Genomic DNA, 23,524 nt, shown 5'->3' on the forward strand with positions numbered 1-23,524 from the left:
ATTTAACTGACCTTAAGTACTATTTGTAATATTAGTTATCTGTAATAAGCCCAGATGGAATCAGTCTGTTGTATCTGCTTGTGATCATTGAACCTCTTCCAAAAAGGTTTCTATAGAAACTGAAGTGCATGGTCCTCCTTAACAATAATGCTTGAACAATTTGCGTTAACAGCTATTGACTCCATCTAATATCCACAATTAATGAAGAGGAGAAGCATTTGCTTCTCAATTGGTTTAATTGGTTACTGATATAATTGATGAACCAATTGTTTACTGATATACCCTGGACAGAGTAAACAGTCTGAAACATTTGCTGCAAGTGCATTGTGTCAATTGGTTTCACAGAGAGCACAGGCAAACATTTAAAGACAGATTTAAAGTCTGAAGAAGGGTCTCAACCTAAAACATCACCTATCCCTTTTCTCCAGAGATGCTGTCTGACCCGCTGAGCTACTCCAGCTTTTTGTGTCTATCTTTCGGTTTAAACAGCATCTGCAGTTCCTTCCAACACACTTTCTCTATTAATTTATTTGTTGAAGCTGTAAAATCATTCAGAAATTTTTGATTTCTAAAAGTATTCAGAGCGAGCAAATTTGCAGTTTACAATCTAGTTTATTGTCACGTGTACCGAGGTATCGTGAAAATTTGTGTGAGGAGGAACTGCAGATGCTGGTTTAAACGAAAATGCTGGAGTAACTCAGCGGGACAGGCAGCATTTCTGGAGAGAAGGAATGGGTGACTTTTCGGGTCGAGACACTTGTTCAGACCAAAGATCTTATAGCGGAGCAAGATAGATCACTCCTTCTAAATGCAATGGGCTGACATGTAGTACGCAACGGAACGGAATGGAACGTGGGCCTTTTTTTCATCCATTTCCGAAACCGGACCCGACCCGACCCGACCCGACACGTAGTGTAATCAACGTTGCGTGGGAACAGTTTGTGTTAATAAATTAAAATTCTGAAAATGAAGAGAAGATTTTTACCAAATAACTTTTCTTTTTATGAGAATGTTTCCGTAACCGGCTTCCTTCCCCCGCACTAGTATCTTTGCTCCGCTACGGGATCTTTGGGGTGGAGACGGAAGCCGGTTACGGAAATGGGCCCGAAAATTACCCATGAATCTGCCCATGTCCGTACTATGTCTTTTTCGTCGAGTGACCTATCTTGCTTGCTATAGGATCTTTGGTTCAGACTGGTTAGGTATAAGGGAACGAGAGATATAGATGGTGATGCGGAGAGATAAAGAACAATGAATGAAAGATATGCAAAAATGTAACAATGATAAAGGAAACAGGTCATTGTAAACTGTTTGGAGGGTGAAAATGAGAAGCTACTGCGATTTGGGTGGGAGATGGATAGAGAGACAGGGAATGCCGGGGCTACCTGAAGTGAGAGAAATCAATATTCATCCCACTGGGCTGTAAGCTGCACTAGCAATATATGAGAGGCTGTTCCTCCAATTGGCGTTTAGCCTCACTCTGACAATGGAGGAGATCGAGGACAGAAAGGTCTGTGTGGGAATGGGAAGGAGAATTCAAGTGTCCAGCAACTGGGAGATCAGGTTGGTTCAGGCGGGCTGAGCGAAGGTGTTCAGCGAAATGATCGCCCAGTCTGCGTTTGGATCATTGAGAAGAACATTTATGGCATCGCCCAGTGTGCGTTTGGTCTCACCCACCGATGTATAAGAGTCCACATCTTGAACAACGGATACAGAAGATGAGGTTGGAAGAGATGCAAGTGAATCTCTGCCTCACCTGAAGGGACTGTCGGGATCCCTGGACAGTGTTGAGGGAGGAGGTAGACGGCAGGTGTTGCATCTTCTGCGGTTGCAGGGGAAGGTACCTGAGGAGGGGGTTGTTTGGGTGGGAAGGGATTGAGCTAAACAAGGAGTTGTGGAGGGAACGGCCTCTGATGAAGGCGGAAAGGGGTGGAGATGAGAAAATCTGGCTAGTGGTGGGATCCCGTTGGAAATTTTGGAGGATAATGTGTTGTATGCGACGGCTGATGGGGTGCAAGGTAAGGACTAGGGAGACCATTCCTTCTCTCATAGGTTCTGCCTGTCCCACTGAGTTACTCAGCTTTTTGTGTCTATCTTCGGTTTAAACCAGCATCTGCAGTTCCTTATTACACAAGGACTAGGGGACCTCTGCGTCTGTTGCGACTAGGGGGAAGGGGGAGCAGTTGCGGAGCTGCGGGGTACCGAGGAGACACGAGTGAAGGTGTAGAGGTCCACGCGTTGTGTACACTCTCTGTTTCCTTATTAATCGATACAGCCCCGCACTCACGCACATTCAGTTAATATTCAGCTAAAAACCTTGCTGTCGTGAGCAAACCAGTTAACCTCCAACTCTTTTGTTCTCTAATCTCACCACGGCCCCGAACCCCTAACTCCATGATTGGTCGGCACAGATCACGCCAGTTCACGCGGGAGTTCAAGCTCAACAATCGAAGATTCGAGAGACAAGTGGCTCGGCCACAAGATGGCACCACAAGGGCCTCGTTTATAATGGGAGAGAGGAACCCCTATTCCCTAAAGAATGAGGACATCTCGAATGTTCTGGTATGGAACACCTCATCTTGGGCGCGGAAGCGGAGTAGACAGGAATTGGGAGCAGGCTATAGAGTCTTTGCAGGAAGCAGGGTGGGAAGAAGTGTAGTCGAGATAGTTGTGGAAGTCAGTGGGTTTGTAATGGACGTCAGTCTATTTGTAAAGTCTATTTATTGTGATGGGGACTGTGAGATCAAGAAAGGGGATGGAGGTGTCGGAGATGGTCCAAGTAAATTTGAGTGCAGGATGTAAATTGGTTGTGAAGTTGATGAAGTCCATGATTTCTGCACATGGGCGCAGGAGGTAGCACTGATGCAGTCGTCAATGTAACGGAGATAGAGTTCGGGGATAGGGATTGTTCAACGTAGGATTGTTCACCATACCCTACAAAGAGGCAGGCATAGCTGGGGCCTATTTAAGGGTATGAATGAGATCAGCAAAAAATAGAACAGAGCAGCTGGATCGTTATTTCTACCTCCAACAATGACTGATTTTAATATTAACTCCAAAGAGGCATTTTGAGCAGGGCATTTCCTGGTTTAAATTGAAGATAAACACAGAAAGCTGGAGTAACTCAACGGGTCAGACAGCATCTCTGGAGAAAAGGAAATTCTGGTTTACTTTAAACAGTGTTGCTGGATCTTTAACACTGACCTTAAGTAGCAGAACAAGCAAATGGATAAGGATGCTCTGTCTGTTCCAGAGCTAAACTGGAGTTTAACACGGATTATGCATTGAAATCCTGATCCGGGAATTGAGCTCAAAACCTATGACTCAAAACGTAGATAAACAGACAACTGGCTCTCTCATGTCAATCCGTGTTCCTTCTCTTTGTTTGAAATCTTATGAGCGTTGTTACTCAGCATAAGTTCCGAACTGGGTGCATTGATTTTCGCATGGCCAAGACTTCAGAAGGAAAACGTCACCTTGAAGCCAAGAAAAGCACATTCTCCATGGAACACTGAAGTCAATAAGCTTCCATGAGCGTAGTCAGATTGAAACTAAATAAGTTTTAAACTCTGATGTTGAAATTGCTGATTTTTTTACTTGCGAAGAAAAGCAAACATGGTAAGCCTATCTAAGTGGTTGGCATTTAAAATTCCTGAGATTAATTCAGTGGGAATTTTTTTTCTTTCCCCTTTTTGTCCTGAGGAAGCTGATTTATTGCGTTATCATTTGTCAAGCTTCGATATCCTGTGTGAAGCTATCCAAGTCTATGCTTCATCGAAGGTACACAAAAATGCTGGAGAAACTCAGTGGGTGTAGCAGCATCAATGGAGCGAAGGAAATAGGCGACGTTTCGGGCCAAAACCCTTCTTCAGACTGATAGGGGGTGGGGGGGAGAAGGAAGGAAAAAGGGAAGAGGAGGAGCCCGAGGGCGGGGGGATGTGCGGAGACAGCACGAGGGTTAAGGAAGGGGAGGAGACAGCAAGGGCTTGCAAAACTGGGAGAATTCAATGTTCATGCCATCCGGACGCAAGCAACCCAGGCGGAATATGAGGTGCTGTTCCTCCAATTTCCGGTGTTGCTTCATCTGAATGGACATGCATGGTGGTGGAACCCAGACACTGAGTGCAGCTTGGCTCTGGGACGGCTGAATATCCCCATAACAAATCCAGATATCCACACATCAAAATGAACTCCTTGCTTGTACCAGATCACGATGCAATACCCACTCCATCATTCAGTATTTGTTCTGTGCCTCGACACAAAATGCTCAAGTAACTCAACGGGTCAGACAGCATCTCTGGAGAGAAGGAATAGGTGACGTTTCCAGTTGAGACCCTTCTTCAGACCCTTCTTCAGCAGTCTGCAGAGTTACTCCAGCCTTTGTTTAAACCAGCATCTGCAGTTCGTTCTTGCACATTTATTCTTAGCCTCCTACCCCTCGAATGTACCAACGCCCTATGCATGGTGATGCATCCGATGCATCCGATGCGCATGGAGTTGAGTCTACTTCAAGTGGGGCGATGCCGAAGGTGTCTGCAACCTGTTGGTGTATTCAGTCTTTTTCTTGCTCTGAAACTCAGATAAACAGGCATGGATAAACTCTTGCACAGCTCATAAACGAATATCATGCCACCACAACCAGAGAGCAGTGTGAACTACGATCCATCTCTTTGCTGACCTTGCACTATTCTTGTTCAGATTTTGCTGCCTTCACCTTGCACTAGACGTTATTCCCTTATCATGTATCAGTACACTGTAAATGTCTCGATTGTAATCATGTATTGTCTTTCCGCTGACTGGATGGCACGCAACACAATGTAACTCCATTACATTGACAACTGCATCGGTGCCACCTCCTACATCCATGCAGAACTCATGGACTTCATCAACTTCACCACCAATTTTCATCCTGCACTCAAATTTACTTGGACCATCTTCGACATCTCCCTCCCCTTTCTTGATCTCCCAGTCTCCAACACAGGAAATAAACTGATGACTGACATCTATTACAAACCCACTGACTCCTACAACTATCTCGACTACACTTCTTCCCCACCCTGCTTCCTGCAAAGACTCTATCCCCTAATCCTAATTCCACCGTCTATGCTATATCTGCGCCCAAGATGAGTGTTCCATACTAGAACATCCAAGATGTCCTAATTCTTTAGGGAATAGGGGTTCCCCTCTCACATCATAGATGAGGCCCTCACTTGTGTCTCCTCGGTACCCCACAGCTCCCCTTCCCCCTAGTCGCAACAGAGACAGAGTCCCCTTAGTCCTTGTGTAAGAAGGAACTGCAGATGCTGGTTTAAACCGAAGATAGACAGAAAAAGCTGTAGCAGCTCTGCGGGACATGTAGCATCTCTGAGTGAAGGAATGGTCCCCTATCCTTACTTTCCACTCCATCAGCCATCACATTCAACACATTATCCTCCGAAATTTCCGCCACCTCTAACAGGATCCCACCACTAGCCACATTTTCCCATCGCCACCCCTTTCCACCTTCTGCAGAGGCCGTTCCCTCCGCAACTCCCTGGTTAACTCATCCCTTCCCACCCAAACCACTATCTCCCCAGGTACCTTCCCCTGCGATTGCAGAAGATGCAACACCTGTCCCTATACCTCCTCCCTCAACTCTATCCAGGGACCCTGACAGTACAAAGGGGAAATCATGCTTGACTAATCTTCTGGAATTTTTTGAGGATGTAACTAGGAAAATGGACAAGGGAGAGTCAGTGGATGTAGTGTACCTGGACTTTCAGAAAGCATTTAATAAGGTCCCACATAGTAGATTAGTGGGCAAATGAGGGCACATGGTATTGGGGGTGGAGTGCTGACATGGATTGGTTGGCCGAAAGGAAACAAAGAGTAGGGATTAACGGGTCCCTTTCAGAATGGCAGGTAGTGATTAGTGGGGCACCGCAAAGCTCAATGCTGGAACCACAGCTATTTACAATGTACATCAATGATTTGGATGAAGGGATTCAAAGTAAAATTAGCAAATTTGCAGATGACACAAAACTTGATGTCAATGTGAACTGTGAGGAGGATGCTATGAGAATGCAGGGTGACTTGGACAGGTTGGGGGAGGGGGCAGACGCATGGCAGATGAAGTTTAATGTGGATAAATGTGAGGTTATCCACTTTGGTATCTAAAACAGGAAGGCAGATTACTATCTAAATGACATCAAGTTGGGAAAAGTGGAAGTACAACGGGATCTGGGGGTCCTTGTTCATCAGTCTATGAAAGTAAGCATGCAGTGAAGAAAGTGAATGGCATGTTGGCCTTTATAACAAGAGGAGTCAAGTATAGGAGCAAAGAGGTCCTTCTGCAGTTAGTGAGATCTAGTGAGACCACACCTGGAGTATTGTGTGCTGTTTTAGAATAGAATATAATCTTTATTTGCCACGCAACCAGGGTTGTTGGTATTTGGGTTCGGTACATGATGGTACACTACTTTAGTCACATTAACACACACACATAATTAGATCTACATCTCCGAATACAGATTTGAAAAATTCTCTTTTAAGGGGCCTTCTCTTCTATTGCTACTCTCCTCTTTCTCTCTTCCTTTTTTTATTTTTTATATACACACTTCACGTTTTTCTACTCTCTGCCATCTATTTTTCCACTTTTTCCCCTTTCTATTGCTTTCTTTTTCTTGATCTGCTTACTTTTTTCTTATAACATAAAACTAGAGGTTGTACATAGAATGGATTACGGTATTACATAGTTGGCACCTAAAATTAGGCGCCACTGTACTGTTTTATGCTGTATTAACTTCTAATAAAATAAACAAAAAAAAAAAAACAAAAAAAAAAAAACACACATAACAACACAGATCACAGTAATAGACTGCATCCATACCACATCACAAATCACAAATCTCACCAACAGAACATAGTGCAAAAGAACAGACAAAGACCATAGACAAGACACTATATACATCAAGAGTCCTTAGTGTTGTCTGTTATTGGAGGGAATTGAGTGTTCTTATTGCTGAGGGGAAGAAGCTGTTTTTAAAACGGGTGGATTTTGTGGCAAGTGACCTGAGGCGCCTCCCTGAAGGGAGAGACTGGAAAAGGTGGTTTGCTGGATGGGAGGGGTCCGAGATGATCTTTATTGCCCGTTTTGAGGTACGTTGGAGGTAAATGGAATGGATTGAGGGGAGGGGGGAGTTGATGATCCTGGAGGCCTTGGCGACAATGCACTGTAATCTGTGTAGTGAGTGACTGGTCCACTAATTTAGTCCCCTAATTTGTGGAAGGACATTCTTGCTATTGATGGAGTGCAGCGTAGGTTTACAAGGTTAATTCCCGGGCTGGCGGGACTGCCATATGCTGAGAGAATGGAGCAGCTGGGCTTGTACACTCTGGAGTTTAGAAGGATGAGAGGGAATCTTATTGAAACATATAAGATTGTTAAGGGTTTGGACACACTAGAGGCAGGAAACATGTACCCGATGGTGGGGGAGTCCAGTACCAGGTGCCACAGTTTAAGATTAAGGGGTAAGCCATTTAGAACATAGACGAGGAAACACTTATTCTCAAAGAAAGTTGTGAGTCTGTGGAATTCTCTGCCTCAGAGGTCGGTTCTCTGGATACTTTCAAGGGAGATCTAGATTGGGCTCCTAAAGATAGTGGAGTCAGGGGATATGGGGAGAGGGCAGGAACGGGGTATTGATTGGGGATGATCAGCCATGATCACATTGCATGGCGGTGCTGGCTCGAAGGGCCGAATGGCCCACTCCTGCACCTATTATCTATTGTCATTTGTCTATTGTCAGTCCTTTTAGGTTAGGCAGAGGTTCACTTGCACCTCCTCCAACCTCATCTACTGTATCTGTTCAAGATGTAGACTCTTATACATCGACGAGACCAAACGCAGACTGGGTGATCGTTTCACGGAACACCTTCGCTCAGCCCGCCTGAAACTGCCTGATCTCCCGGTTGCTGGACACTTTAATTCTCCTTCCCATTCCTACACTGACCTTTCTGTCCTCGGTGTCTAATGTCAGTGAGGCTAAACGCAAATTGGAGGAACAGCATCTCATATTTCACTTGGGCAGCTTACAGCCCAGTGGTATGAATATTGGCTTCTTTCACTTTAGGTAGCCCTGGCATTCCCTCTCTCTCTATCCCTCCCCCACCCAGTCGCACCAGCTTCTCATTTTCGCCTGACAAACAGCTTACAATGACCTGTTTCCTTTGTCACTGTTATTTTTTTGCATATCTTTCATTCATTGTCCTTTATCTCTCCACATCACCATCTATATCTCTTGTTTCCTTTATCCCTAAACAGTCTGAAAAAGGGTCTCGACCCAAAACGTCACCCATTCTTTCAGCCTGTCCTGCTGAGTTACTCTGGCTTTTATTGTCTATCTTCGGTTAAAACCAGTACCTGCAGTTCTTTCTTAAACACCTTAAAAATATCATATGCTTTTCTGTGCAGAGGATACTAATACATTTTAAATTCGCTTTACAATAAAGAGATCGTGGGAGAGATGAGGACTAATTAAATGGCGTTGAGTTAGTGTCAGCTATTTGGATTGCAAACATGTATTTTATAAGTAACCTATACATCAGATTGCATATTGCGCTCACTGGGATGAGAATGTGATGTTTAGATTACAGGCCCACTCAGTACTGACAATGCATCGTAGTAGAAAGAATAGACTATACTGAACAGTGGGGCATAATCTAATGTCATATAATGTTATTGATATTCATATTTTCAATGTGTAACTACTCCAGAAATATGGGTGCAAATAAGAAATCAAATAAGGATTTCTCACAGTTAAAGCCCTGTCCCATGGTATGAGTTCATTCCAAGAGCTCCCCCGAGTTTAAAAAAAATCAAACTCATGGTAAGCATGGAGAATGAACTACATCTCCGAATAAAGATTTGAAAATTTCTCTTTTAAGGGGCCTTCTCTCCTATTTCTACTTTCCACTTTTTCTTTTTTTTATATACACACTTCACGTTTTTCTATTCTCTACCATCTATTTTTCCTCTTTTTCCCCTTTCTATTGTTTTCTTTTTCTTGTCTTGCTTACTTCCTTCTCAAAACATAAAACTAGAGGTTGTACATAGAATGGATTACGGTATGACATAGTTGGCACCTAAATTTAGGTTCCACTGTACTGTTTTGTACTGTATTAACTTCTAATAAAATAAAAAAAAACAAAAAAAAAAGCATGGAGAATGAACGTAGCGGGTACATCGGAGCTCCGGGACGTCCCTTAACGGCTCGTAACGCTAACAGCAGGTACTCGGGAAGACTCGTTAACGGCAGGTAAGCACGGGAAGAATCGTGAAGATTTTTCAACATGTTGAAAAGCCCCGAGTACCGACGAGCGGCCATTACCATCTCCGAGTTCGAATCAGGGCAAACTTGGGAGAGCTCTTGGAATGAACTCATACCGTGGGACAGGGCTATTAATGTGTGAAATGTGCCAGTTCTCTCGTAGCTGCAAGAAATGGTGGTTTGTTGGCTGGATCCCTGTTCTAAATGCTTCGAATGGCATGAATTTGTAAAACTTGTGTCCTTGATCTGAACTCTTCTCACGACAAAAAAGCTACATTTCGCCCGTTTCAGTTTAAAATAAATTTTACTAACTTCTTGAGAATTAATTGCCAAACCCCTTGACACTGAAAGTTGGTTATCTTAACCCATATTCCTTTAGATTTTAATTGTATACTTCTAAAATTGTAAGGCTGGATCTGAATTCACTTTTGTCTATTTGCCCTGTTTTTATTTCTCTTCCTGTACATAATCCACTACTCAAGTTATACTCCTCTCTCTATGGATTATCACCGTGTCGTGGTGGAGAAGCTTGTGTGGTCCTGAGATCCTGAGAGCGATGCCGTCTGGAGCTATGCTCCTGGTAGGGTCGCCCATGGTGGTAAAGTCGAGGGAGAGATCTCTGACAAAGAGCAATCCAACCAAGACCTCAACGGTGGAACAGGCGGAGGATGATGGCTGACCTTAGTGGAGCGTCACAATGGCTTGGAAGGTGGATGAAGGCTGCGGCAGAAAAGTGTCACCGGATGTCTTGGCTCCAATGCCATTGGATCCTGACCCAGATCTGTCAAGGATCCAATGGCACCAGTCTCCCCACGTTAAACAAAGTCACAAACACAGACGTCCTCCATATAGGGAATGCACCCTGGAGACATCCATGGTCAGCCATGACCGAAAGGGGCCTAAGAAGAAGAACTCCTTTCTCAGTACATCAACCTGGTGGTTATGGAGAGACAGGTTATTTTCCTTGCTGATATTCCTCCTTCTCCTCAACAGTACCTTTATCTGTTCCTCCTTCCAGCAACTTACTGTGCAAAAACTTAAACTTAAAACTTAAGATTCCATAAATAATGTTTAGTGCAAGGTAAAACCAGCAAAGTCCAATCAAGGATAGTCTGAGGATCACCAACGAGGTAGATAGTAGTTCAGCACTGCTCTCTGGTTGTGGTAGGATGATTCAGTTGCCTGATACAGCTGGGAACAAACTGCCTCTGAATCTGAAGGTGTGTGTTTCACACTTCTATACCTTGTGCCTGATGGGAGAAGGGAAAAGTGGCCAGGGTGTGATTCATCCTTGATTATGTTGTTGGCCTTGCTGAGGCAGCGTGAGGTATAAATGGAGGCAATATGTAATCCTCCGCCATTTCCGCCACCTCCAACGTGACCCCACCACTCGCCACATCTTCCCATCTCCCCCCATGTCTGCCTTCCGCAAAGACCGCTCCCTCCGCAACTCCCTTGTCAATTCTTCCCTTCCCTCCCGAACCACCCCCTCCCCGGGCACTTTCCGTTGCAACCGCAAGAAATGCAACACCTGTCCCTTCACCTCCCCCCTCGACTCCGTTCAAGGACCCAAGCAATCGTTCCAGGTGCGACAAAGGTTCACCTGTATCTCCTCCAACCTCATCTACTGCATCCGCTGCTCTAGGTGTCAACTGATTTACATCGGGGAGACCAAGCATAGGATGGGCGATCGTTTCGCCAAACACCTCCGCTCAGTCCGCAATAACCAACCTGACCTCCTGGTGGCTCAGCACTTCAACTCCCCCTCCCATTCCCAATCCAACCTCTCTGTCCTGGGTCTCCTGCATTGCCAGAGTGAGCAACAGCGGAAATTGGAGGAACAGCACCTCATATTCCGCCTGGGGACCTTGCGTCCGGATGGCATTAACGTTGAATTCTCCCAATTTTGCTAGCCCTTGCTGTCTCCTCCCCTTCCTTAACCCTCTAGCTGTCTCCTCCCACCCTCCCATCCGCCTGCCCCCGGGCTCCTCCTCCTCCCCTTTTCCTTCCTTCTCCCCCCCCCCCCACCCCCCCATCAGTCTGAAGAAGGGTTTCGGCCCGAAACGTCGCCTATTTCCTTCGCTCCATAGATGCTGCTGCACCCGCTGAGTTTCTCCAGCAACTTTGTGTACCTTCGATCTTCCAGCATCTGCAGTTCCTTCTTGAACGCAATACATAGGCCAATGTGCTCAATATCCAGTAACAATTCATAGGAAGGACAGAAAAAGTTGGGCCTCTCTTGGAGCTCTTCTGCCACAAATCCCATAACCATCTGCATCAAGTAGCTCAAAAGCAGGATGGGATTTCAGGGATCTGGTGCTGGCGACATTCCCACTCCCATCCACCAGCACTATGCAATGAAGGCCAGCCAGCACGTGGTTCCCCATTGAATCAGCACTAGAAACAATCTCATCATCATAACACAGGATAGTTGGAGTCAGTAACGTTTGTTCTTATCTAATACTCAAACAATTTTAACCTGACTAATATGAATAATAAATTATCAAAATTCTTACCGTCAACATGTGTATGTTGTAACTCCTAAACAAAGCCAGGACTAGAGGGTGTGAGCTGTAAGGAGAGGATGAGTAGCCTGTGACTCTATTCCTTGGAGCGTAGGAGGATGAGCGGTGATCTTGTAGAATGTGTATGAAATCAGGAGAGGAATAGATCGGGTAGATGCACAGGGTCTCTTGCCCAGAGTAGGGGAATCGAGGACCAGGGGACACAGGTTTAAGGTGGGGGAAAAGATTTAACAGGGAGCTGGTGGGGGTAACTTTTTCACACAAAGGGTGATGGTATGGAACAAGCTGAGGTAGTTGAGGCTGGGTCTATCCCAACATTTAAGAAACAGTTAGACAGGTACATGGATAGGACAAGTTTGGAGGGATATGGACCAAAGGTGGGCAGGTGGGACTAGTGTAGCAGGGACATTGTTGGTTGTTGTGGGCAAGTTGGGCCGTAGGGCCTGTTTCCACACTGTATCACCCTATGACTCTATGACTCTGTGAATGATCCATACTGCCACTGATACTGAATAGCCAAGTAGCATATTGTTATGTCCCTTATGAACAATAGCTCTGTGGCCAAATTAAATGGAGCCTTCTATCCCGATTTAGGGATTATATGGTGCTGCTCACTATTACACACATTTTTCAAAGCTGTGTTTAAGTCAGATTAAACAAGAGTGCTTTTGCCAACATTGTATCGACAGGATTGGAGATAAAGTGAGTAATATAACTTGGCAAGCAAGCAAGCAAACAAGCCATGGTACAGCAAATAGCTGAATAACTATTGTTGCACAACTGGTGGCACGGTGGTAAAGTTGTTGTGTTATAGTGCTTGCAGCGCCGGAGACCCGGGTTCGATCCCGACTATGGGGTGCTGTCTGTACGGTCTCCCCGTGACCTGTGTGGGTTTTCTCCGAGATTTTCGTTTTCCTCCCTCACTCCAAAGATGTACAGGTTTGTAGGTTAATTGGCTTGGTGTAAATGTAAATTATCCCTAGTAATTATCCCATTAGTCTAGGATGGTGTTAGTGTGCGGGGATCGCTGGCCAGCGTGGACTCGGTGGGCTGAAGGGCCTGTTTCTGCACTGTATCTCTAAACTACACTAATCTGAGTATACAGAGCAAAAGTGTCAATGTTACCAAACATGGTCAGAAACAAAATCAGTACTCCCCAAGAGAAAAACAATTTCAAGGTAAAAATACAGGGAGTGGAAGATGCAAACATTACTTAAAATCAACCTATTGCTTAATGCAATCCGATAACAAGACTTGCTTTACAGGAGAAATATCAATCATCCCCAATCTCTCTGCGAACAACAGTTTAAAGAATATACTAGTAATTCGTATTAGGTTTCAAGGTTTCAAGGTCAGTATCATCTAACACAACTTAACAAGCCAGTGGATGGGGATTTGTTTCCCTCCTACTTTCAAAGAAGGAATCGAAGATAATTAAAAAAAAACACTTCAGTTCAGTTTAGTTTATTGTCCTGTGTGGGTATTGTGAAAGCTGCCATTGCATTCTATCCAGTTAGCTGAAAGGCAATACATTATTACAATTGAGCCATTTACAATGATTAGGGAATAATGTTTAGTGCAAGTTAAAGGCAGCAAAATCCGATCAAGGATAGTCCGAGGGTCACCAATGAAGTAGATAGTGCTGAACCACTTGCTTTCCTAGTCTCATATACGCATCACATTAAGGTTTGCTCTCCGAGCTAGGCTTTGGTTTGTAGAAGATTGGAATTTCCGCTTGAAAAGTCAGTGGTAGATTATTCAAAAAGATCATATTTTATCCTTTAAACTTTCCAGGGAGAAAGGCATTGCTCAGTTTCAGTAAAATGACAAGTTAAGTAGTGTTATTTCATGATGATCAATCAGGCCGTGAACTAGAATGCCTTTTCATATTCTCACCTAATTTGTCTTGAAATCTTCACAAGCAGAGATAATTACAAACTGGAATTTCCTCCTAATTGAGCATTTGACAACTGGGTATTTGTAACTGCAAAATATAAAATCGCTGCATAGTGTTAATAGCATTGATGGAATAGAATGGCCATTAGCTGAATTAATCACTAAACATTTATATGACTACTCTCTCTGCAAACTTTTATTCAATCATCTGTCTACTTTTTCTTTCTTCAACTCTCAAAATAATGCTTACCTTTCCCATAACTCTGTTTAAACTCCTCTAATCAGCCTTCAGCCATTATGTACTTAAACTGTTCTTGATAGTTCCAATAAAGGCAGGGAGTAAGTTATAGCTGTTCTTTCTTTTTAACCTGTCACTATCTTCCACCTGGTTGACCACACCATCATCTCCCAGTACTTCTCCCCCATCAAATATTGGAATTGCAATTATCTGCTTGAACTAACATTAAGTTGAATTAACACACCATTCAACTTAACATTCCATAAACACACAAATGGTGGTGGGTGTATGGAACAAGCTGCCAGAGGAGGTAGTTGAGGCAGGGACTATCCCAATGTATCAGAAACAGTTAGACAGGTACTTGGAGAGGACAGGTTTGGAGGAATATTGGCCAAATACAGGCAAGTGGGACTAGTGTAGATGAGGCTTCTTGGCCGGTGTGGGCAAGTTGGGCCGAAGGGCCTGTTTCCACACTGTATCACTCTATGGCTTGATAACTACCATTAGCTACTGTACCCAATCTAGAAGTGTAAATTCCACACCCCTAGGGATACATCCTAATTCTCCTCCCACCTCAAATTCCTCCCTTGATGCAGCTCCAAAAAAAACAGCTCACTTTTCATATGTGTGACAACAATGTTTAATTCTTTTTCACCATTACCCATCATTGGACCAAACCAACAACATGACTTCATGTGTAGGGAAGAACTGCAGATGCTGGTTTAAATCAAGATAGACACAAAATGCTGGTGTAACTCAGCCGGACAGGCAGCATCTCTGGAGAGAAGGGATGGGTGACGTTTTGGGTCAAAATCCTTCTTCAGACTGAAGAAAGGTCTGGACCCGAAATGTCACCCATTCCTTCTCTCCAGTGATGCTGCCCGTCCAGCTGAGTTACACCAGCATTTTGTGTCTAACATGACTTCATATGTGTTTTCATCCCACAGTACTCCTACCTCAGTAAATATTTTGATATCTACATTCTTCAGTTTCATTCTCAACTCTTCAGATAATGGAGTGCTTTGTCTGCATACAACATGACCCATTGAATGTCATGGAATGAGATATGTGTCAGGAAATTATCATCTCCAAGGAAGAGTCAAACTGTCTCCCATTGACGTTCAATGGTATGATTATCACCATTAGATGAGACTCTTCAAAAGCTTTTCAATATATAAAAGGACAATCCATAACAACGTTCAAGAGGTTGAACACTGAAGGTGGCATGGTGGCGCAGAGGTAGAGCTACTGCCTCAGAATTAAAGAACATTCTTTTCAGAAGGAGATGAGGAGAATCTTCTTTCTAATATGAAATATCAATTATGTTTTTGAGCGTATTTTGACTATTTTGTCTCAATCATGGACACAGAGTAATAAGAGAATGTCATATCTGATCGAAGCATTGAATTGCCATCACTGAAGCATTTCCCATTAAACCTGCTTTGTCCTTATCCTAGTCCCAGCATAACATTTAAATACACAGCTGATCCTCATGCATGGTGCTACCCATGTTAACCTCCATATAATGTATCCCACATCATTGTAGACTGTATCATTGTATCCCGCGTAATGAATGGCATTTGCTTTGAGTGATCTTTTTTAAATTAATGTTTTTTTTTCTATTATTTCCATTATCTAGACATAATACTGAATTTTCGAACTACATACGTCAGCAAGTCTGGGCAGGTTGTCTATGATTCTCGGTCAATTTGTGTACATTATGCAACAACCTGGTTCTTCGTGGATCTTATAGCCGCACTTCCATTTGACCTCCTCTATGCATTCAATATCAATGTGGTGAGTCTATCCTCTGAGGAAATAACGGAAATACGCAAACTGCAGACCATCGTTTAAGTACACTAACTGTTAACTCTGCCTGTAGTTTCTTCAATTGTCCAGTGTTTACATTAAGTTAAGAGGCCGACTATATGAGTTCAGCGTGGACTAGATTGTGATTAAGCCTGTAAATGACTTGAATGAATTAATGAATTAATTAATAAGTTTATTGGCCAAGTATTCACATACAAGGAATTTGCCTTGGTGCTCCGCCCACAAGTAACAACATGACATACAGTGACAGTGAGGAATGACACATAAAACATTAAACATTAAATGTTATACATTAAAATATTAAACACATCTTGCACATATTTAAATGTTTTTTTTAAATGATTTCCTTTGCACTTTCCCGCATGTGTGCAAAGACTAGTGTTGGATACAAATTGAAGGGCAGGAAGAGATTAAGTGGTCCACTAAGTCTGACGAATAATTGTGAGCATTGAAGCCCATAGCCCCCTACCCAAGGACAGCACGCAGAAGAAAGAAGTCGCTGAGTAGATACTGTGGTGCAAGTGTAGTCTGATTAACTGTGGGACTGAAGTGCCTTCAGTTTAGCTAGAAGTGCTGAGCAGTGTAATGGACCTTCCCACACCATTTGTGGTTGACCTAAGATGAGTGTTTGTCGCACTATACTCGCTATAGTTTAGAAGAATGAGGGGGGGACCTCATTGAAACATACAGAATGATGAAAGACTTGGGTAGAGTGGATGTGGAGAAGATGTTTCCACTAGTTGAAGAGTTTAGGACTCGAGGTTCTCAGGATTTACAGAGTTGATGTGGACAAGCTTTTCCCTTTGAGAATAGGGAAGATTCAAACAAGAGGACATGACTTCAGAATGAAGGGACAGAAGTTTAGGGGTAATATGAGGGGGAACTTCTTTACGCAGAGAGTGGTGGCGGTGTGGAATGAGCTCCCAGTGGAAGTGGTGGAGGCAGGTTCACTGGTATCATTTAAAAATAAATTGGATAGGCATATGGATGAGAAGGGAATGGAGGGTTATGGTACGAGTGCAGGCAGGTGGGACTAAGGGAAAAAAAATGTGTTCGGCATGGACTTGTAGGGCCGAGATGGCCTGTTTCCGTGCTGTAATTGTTATATGGTTATATGGTTATATGGATTAAAGGATGTTCTTTTAGGAAAAATATGAGGAGGACTTTCTTTAGAGGGTGGTGAATCTGTGGAATTCTTTGTCACAGAAGTCTGTGGAGGCCATGTCAGTGGATATTTCTAAGGCAGCGATAAATAGATTCTTGATTAGTACGGGTGTCAGAGGTTATGGGGAGAATGGGGTTAGGAGGGATTGGTGGAATCAACGTATAACCATATAACCATATAACAATTACAGCACAGAAACAGGCCATCTCGACCCTACAAGTCCGTGCCGAACAATTATTTTCCCTTAGTCCCACCTGCCTGCACTCATACCATAACTCTCCATTCCCTTCTCATCCATATGCCTATCCAATTTATTTTTAAATGATACCAATGAACCTGCCTCCACCACTTCCACTGGAAGCTCATTCCACACCGCTACCACTCTCTGAGTAAAAAAAGTTCCCCCTCATGTTACCCTTAAACTTCTGTCCCTTAATTCTGAAGTCATGTCCTCTTGTTTGAATCTTCCCTATTCTCAAAGGAAAAAGCTTGTCCACATCAACTCTGTCTATCCCTCTCATCATTTTAAAGACCTTTATCAAGTCCCCCCTTAACCTTCTGCGCTCCAGAGAATAAAGACCTAACTTATTCAACCTATCTCTGTAACTTAGTTGTTGAAACCCAGGCAACATTCTAGTAAATCTCCTCTGTACTCTCTCTATTTTGTTGACATCCTTCCTATAATTGGGCGACCAAAATTGTACACCATACTCCAGATTTGGTCTCACCAATGCCTTGTACAATTTTAACATTACATCCCAGCTTCTATACTCAATGCTCTGATTTATAAAGGCTAGCATACCAAAAGCTTTCTTTACCACCCTATCTATATGAGATTCCTCCTTCAAGGAACTATGCACGGTTATTCCCAGATCCCTCTGTTCAACTGTATTCTTCAATTCCCTACCATTTACCATGTACGTCCTATTTTGATTTGTCCTGCCAAGGAGTAGCACCTTGTTTCTGATGAAGAACTTGATGGGCCGAATGGCCTAATTCTACTCCTGCCACGTATAATATGACCCAATGACCTTATAAATAATTTTCAGATTCATAGGTCTAACAAAAAAAAATACTGTGTGACTGAACCTCCAGATCAGTGTTTTCGATTCATACTCTATATCACCCAGTTTGGTCTCTTCACCCTTAACTCCTTCGGGGACAAATGGTATTTAGCCCTGGGGATGGGGCATAGACTGAAGAAGATGAAAGATGGAACTAAACCATCCTTGTGCCTGGGCTCTATATCCATGCACTTTGATGCATTCCACTGTTGAAACCAACTGAGCCGATGAAGATTTGAATTAAACATGCCAGCTTCTCAGTTGTGAAAGAAGGAACTGCAGATGCTGGTTTAAACCGAAGTTAGACCCAAAAGCTGGAGTAACTCAGCGAGTCAGACAGCATCTCTGGCGAAAAGGAATAGGTGATGTTTCTGAAGAAGAGTCACGACCAGAGATGCTGCCTGTCCCGCTGAGCTACTCCAGCTTTTTGTGTCTGTCTTTGGTTATATGCTTATCTACCTTGATGGCACAGCATGTTGTGGACCCTACAGGGGTTTGGAATGGGTTTATTTGGGGATACAGAACAGGCAGTGGTTCCAGCGAGGTGAAAATCAGCAGCTGCTTCAGTGGAAGATATTTTGTCTTTAATCAGAAGGCAAACTGACAACTGTTGGAAGCATATAAACAAAAGCTGCTGGGGAATTGAATTGCACGACCAGCCATGCTTGCTTATTTTTGATCAGATATATCCTTGAGTTACAGTTCACAGATTGTATTGGATATTACAAAATCTTTTAAGAATGTAATAGTCTAGATAAATCAGCCTGCTTCCCTCATGTGGATTGTTGAACAATTTGCTTTGAACAATTACTTCTGACACGAGAGATCTCCTTTGCAGGTGTGTGGGGCTCTGGGTGACTTGTTTCCATGGTATCTTCATGCAGGTGGTTGATGAAGCCTGTGTGTGGTGTGATGGGGTTTCAAGGCTACAATGGAGCATAACATTTGGAGCCGAGAATTCACTGGTTCACTTGGCTAGATGAGAATAGTCACATCCTAATGTGAAATTGCCCTTGTTGCAAGCACATCACCAATAGAACAATAATGCACTCAGTCCAGAAATTGTCAGCTAGGTGCTAAGGTAACATAATTCTACTCCAGCCAAAGGCAAATTCAACTTCCATTGTTTAGATCAGTTTAGTTTAGAGATACACCTTCGACCCACCGAATCCATGCCAATTAGTGATCCCCGCACCCTAACACTATCCTACACACACTAGGGCAGATCAGTGGCACAGCGGTAGAGTTGCTGCCTTACAGCGTTTGCAGTGCCGGAGACCCGGGTTCGATCCAGACTATGGGTGCTGTCTGTACGATGCTTGGGTATGTTCTCCCCGTGGTACGTACAACCTGCGTGGTTTTTCTTCATGGATCTTTGGTTTCCTCCCACACACCAAGGATGTACAGGTTTGTAGGTTAATTGGCTTGGTGTATGTGTAAATTGTCCCCAGTGTATGTACGATACTGTTAATGTGCGTGGATTGCTGGTCGTTGCCGACTCGGTGGGCCGAAGGGCCTGTTTCGATGTTGTATCTCTAAAATAAACTATAAACTAAACACTAGGGACAATTTACAATTACACCAAGCCATTTAAGCTACAAACTTGTACGTCTTTGTAGTGTGGGAAGAAACCGGACATCCCAGAGGAAACCCACATAAGTCATGGGGTGAACGTACAAACTCCGTACAGACAGCACCCACAGTCAGGATGGAACCCATTTCTCTGGCGTCGTAAAGCAGCAACTCTACCGCTGCGCCACCATGCCACCCATTTAATAATTGGCTGAATAATTTGGTGCAATAAATATATTATTTTTGATTCATTAGGCAGTACACTAATTATTTTCTTTCAAATGTATGTAATTATATAATCAAGCAATCCATCACCTTTTCTTTACATCCGTCCAATCTTATTAAACTTTCCTGGGCAAAGAAATATCTGACAATTAATCTCTTCAATTTACAAAAGTATTTTTGTCTTGTGGAAGTAAGCCTCATATTAAACTTAGTATTTCAACGCCTAAAGATCCGTTGATGTTATTTACTGGAAGGACAGGAAGATTTTTTAAAGTTACACCATTAAGGTAAAAATTAAAGGAATAACCGCTGATCAAAATTGAAGCATTTCTAATGTAGATTTAATAAATTTAAATCTGGCCATGGACCAGTAATAGTTCCACTTCTTCCATGAAACAAAAAGTGCATTTATTTAGAACAGTGGTTCTCAACCTTTTTTCAGTGATGAAATATTTTTTCAGCCAAGTACCCCCTAACCAGCGCAAAGCATTTTTGGTTGAAAAAAAAAGACTTAAAACAGAGCACTGTGCCATCAGTGTCTGATTTATTAAACTTTGGAACTGATAAACACATACAAAATTCAAACATTTGAAAAAAAACTATTTCGAACATTTTAAATGTTAATAATCCATGACTAAATTTATTGCAAATATTCCTCATCACTAAAATGTAGTGATTCAAACTAATGCAGTGAAAACAGTGACCATATAACCATTTAAAATTATAAAATGAACCATTTAAAACTCCATAAATGTGCAAAACACTGTTCATTTGTAGTGGTCTCTCTTGAACTATTTGGAAATAAAAAGATATAACTAAAAAAAAGAAAGAAATAATTAACTTAATTATAAATAAAGATTTGTGCACATAAAAATAATTATCAACATAAAGTGTCCTCTTTTGGGATCATAGTAAAGATCTGTGCTCAAAAAGAAATCATTAACTTAATTTTAAATAAAAGCAGAAATTGCTAAAAATAAAAAATAAAAATATTTATCATCGGTTTGCTAGATATGAACTGTTTTGGGAGAGAAAAATGCTCACGGCAGACCAAACGTGTTAAACAGAAATTGGTCAGATATTGAGCTTTACACAGTAAGAAATCATGTGAAATCATCACTGACTTTAATTTTAAATGAATGTACCTGTATGTTATACTGTTTAGTTTGGAGATACAACCAGACAGTCCACTGTACCTGTATGTTATACTGTTTAGTTTGGAGATCAGTCCACTGTACCTGTATGTTATACTGTTTAGTTTGGAGATACAACCAGATAGTCCACTGTACCTGTATGTTATACTGTTTAGTTTGGAGATACAACCAGATAGTCCACTGTACCTGTATGTTATACTGTTTAGTTTGGAGATACAACCAGACAGTCCACTGTACCTGTATGTTATACTGTTTAGTTTGGAGATACAACCAGATAGTCCACTGTACCTGTATGTTATACTGTTTAGTTTGGAGATACAACCACACAGTCACTGAGTTCGCACCGACCAGCGATTTTTGTTACAGATTTGACCATTTTATTTGGCGGCCAATCAATCGCTGTCTCTAAGGGGGTTGCATCCAATCACCAACCAGCTTGCTTTAAAATTCCCGTCCAATCAACAAATAGGTCTCCTCCCGTCCAATCAGCCGCTGTCTCCAAGGGCATTGTGTCCAATCACATAATGCAGTTTAATGGTAAGTAGCAGCTACGGTAAAGGTTGGAAGCCAGTGGAGCTACTGACAGTCAAACGGGAGGGAGCAGGAGAGATTCACACAGTGTACAATCCATAGCACCTAGTGTACAATTTCATAATATATACTAAATAACTGGGCTGACACACCTTGGCTGGGAACCTGGGGTTCACCAAAATTGTTCCCAATTGGGCCCCGCACATCGTAAGGCCGGCCCTGTATATTTAGGCCTATATTTTAAAATCTCACGTACCCCCTGGAGTGCCTTCACGTACCCCCAGGGGTACGCGTACCCCCATTTGAGAACCACTGATTTAGAATATCAGATTTGGGAAGTGTATTTTCCATCCCCACATGTAAAGGGCTTCCAGGAATATATAGGCACAGCACAACTGGTGGAAGCAGATTTAGAAGGAACTCACATTAATACCCTTAGAATCTGCTCATGTGTTTCAACAGAAACAAGTTACTTTTGAAGTTTAGTCATAAATAAGGTCATAAATGATAGGAGCAGAATTAGGCCATTTGGCCCATCAAGTCTACTCTGCCATTCAATCGTGGCTGATCTATCTCTCCCTCCTCACCCCATTCTCCTGCCTTCTCCCCATAACTGCGACACCCATACTAATCAACAATCTATCTATCTATGCCTTAAAAATATCCATTGATTTGGCCTCCACAGCCTTCAGTGCGAAAGAATTTCACAGTTTAGTGCGGGTGTCAGGGGTTATAGGGAGAAGGCAGGAGAATGGGGTTAAAGGGGAGAGATAGTTCAACCATGATTGAATGGCAGAGTAGACTTGATGGGCCGAATGGCCTAATTCTGCTCCTATCACTTATGACCTTATGACTTTATGCGTGGTTGCTGCAGAAAGCAGAAAGGGGGAGAGGCGAAGATGTGATTGGTGATGGAGCTGACAAAACCACATTGGTGAGTTTGGAGTCCTGCATGGGCCAAGCATAGTAGTTTCCTCCAATGAAGGCCACAGCTGAAGCTCGGTCTTCAGAGAAGGAATTGTGTCGGCCTTACCAGCCTGGACTTGCAGGGAATTTGTGGCCCACGTCAATAAATACTAACCTTGCAGACTATGCCCACTGTGGCTGTGGTCACATTTAAAAATAAGACAATTGCTCGTTTATTACCATCAACTGTGTGTTGAGCTGAAAAATACTTGTCGAAATTTGACCAATTTCCCTCCTGGGATAAATATAGTTCTATCGTATGTAATTCATATTGTATGGTATCTAATTGAGATTTATTTCCACAGTATTTTGGTGTTCACCTGCTAAAGACGGTGCGTTTACTGCGACTACTGCGGCTGCTTCAGAAACTGGACCGCTACTCCCAATACAGTGCCGTGGTGCTCACCCTCCTCATGTCCATGTTTGCTCTGATCGCACACTGGATGGCCTGCATCTGGTACTTCATTGGGCAGAAGGAAATTGAAGTCAATGACCTGTCCACCTGGGAGATTGGTGAGTAGTGGCACTTGCGCAGTTTGGATTAGATTGCCAGTGTGCAAGGCAACATCGGTATTCTGCCCTGGATCTACTGAGGTCAATATCAACCATTGCCTAGAGGATCTTGATTCCTTTGGTGTTTTTTTTTCCATAAAAGGTAGAAGCTGGTATATTAAATATCCGCTACATATAAACTACACAACGATCAACTGACATACCATGAGGTATTATTTTCAACAATGTATGGTATTACAAACAGTACACTCTCCTAAATGTCACAGGAGGCAATTGGTTCTTGGTTATCCATTTAATTGATGTAAAGAAGAATCACAGACACAAAATGCTGGAATAACTCAGCGGGACAGGCAGCATCTCTGGAGAAAAGGAATGGGTGATGTTTTGGGTCGAGATCCTTCTTCATTGATGTAAATATATTAGTTTGATGTAAATTTAAATTCTTCTTCTTCTTCTTGCGTATGGCTTGCACAACCTAAAGTTGTGGGACAACTTGTTCTATTTGATCTTATTTGATTGTGCACGCTGGGTTGATTG

At 42.8% G+C, this 23,524-nt stretch overlaps 1 protein-coding gene across 1 annotated transcript in view; it reads left to right on the forward strand.

Moving 5' to 3' along the window:
* LOC129715014 (potassium voltage-gated channel subfamily H member 3-like) overlaps positions 1 to 23,524 on the forward strand; it is a 915,007-nt gene that overhangs the window by 589,346 nt on the left and 302,137 nt on the right. The window contains 2 exon segments of the mRNA XM_055664831.1: positions 15,607 to 15,764; positions 22,780 to 22,987. Of these exon segments, the coding sequence (XP_055520806.1) occupies positions 15,607 to 15,764; positions 22,780 to 22,987 (366 nt within the window).

This window comes from Leucoraja erinacea, chromosome 46 (assembly GCF_028641065.1).
Source record: "Leucoraja erinacea ecotype New England chromosome 46, Leri_hhj_1, whole genome shotgun sequence".
Taxonomy (NCBI): Eukaryota; Metazoa; Chordata; class Chondrichthyes; order Rajiformes; family Rajidae; genus Leucoraja; species Leucoraja erinaceus.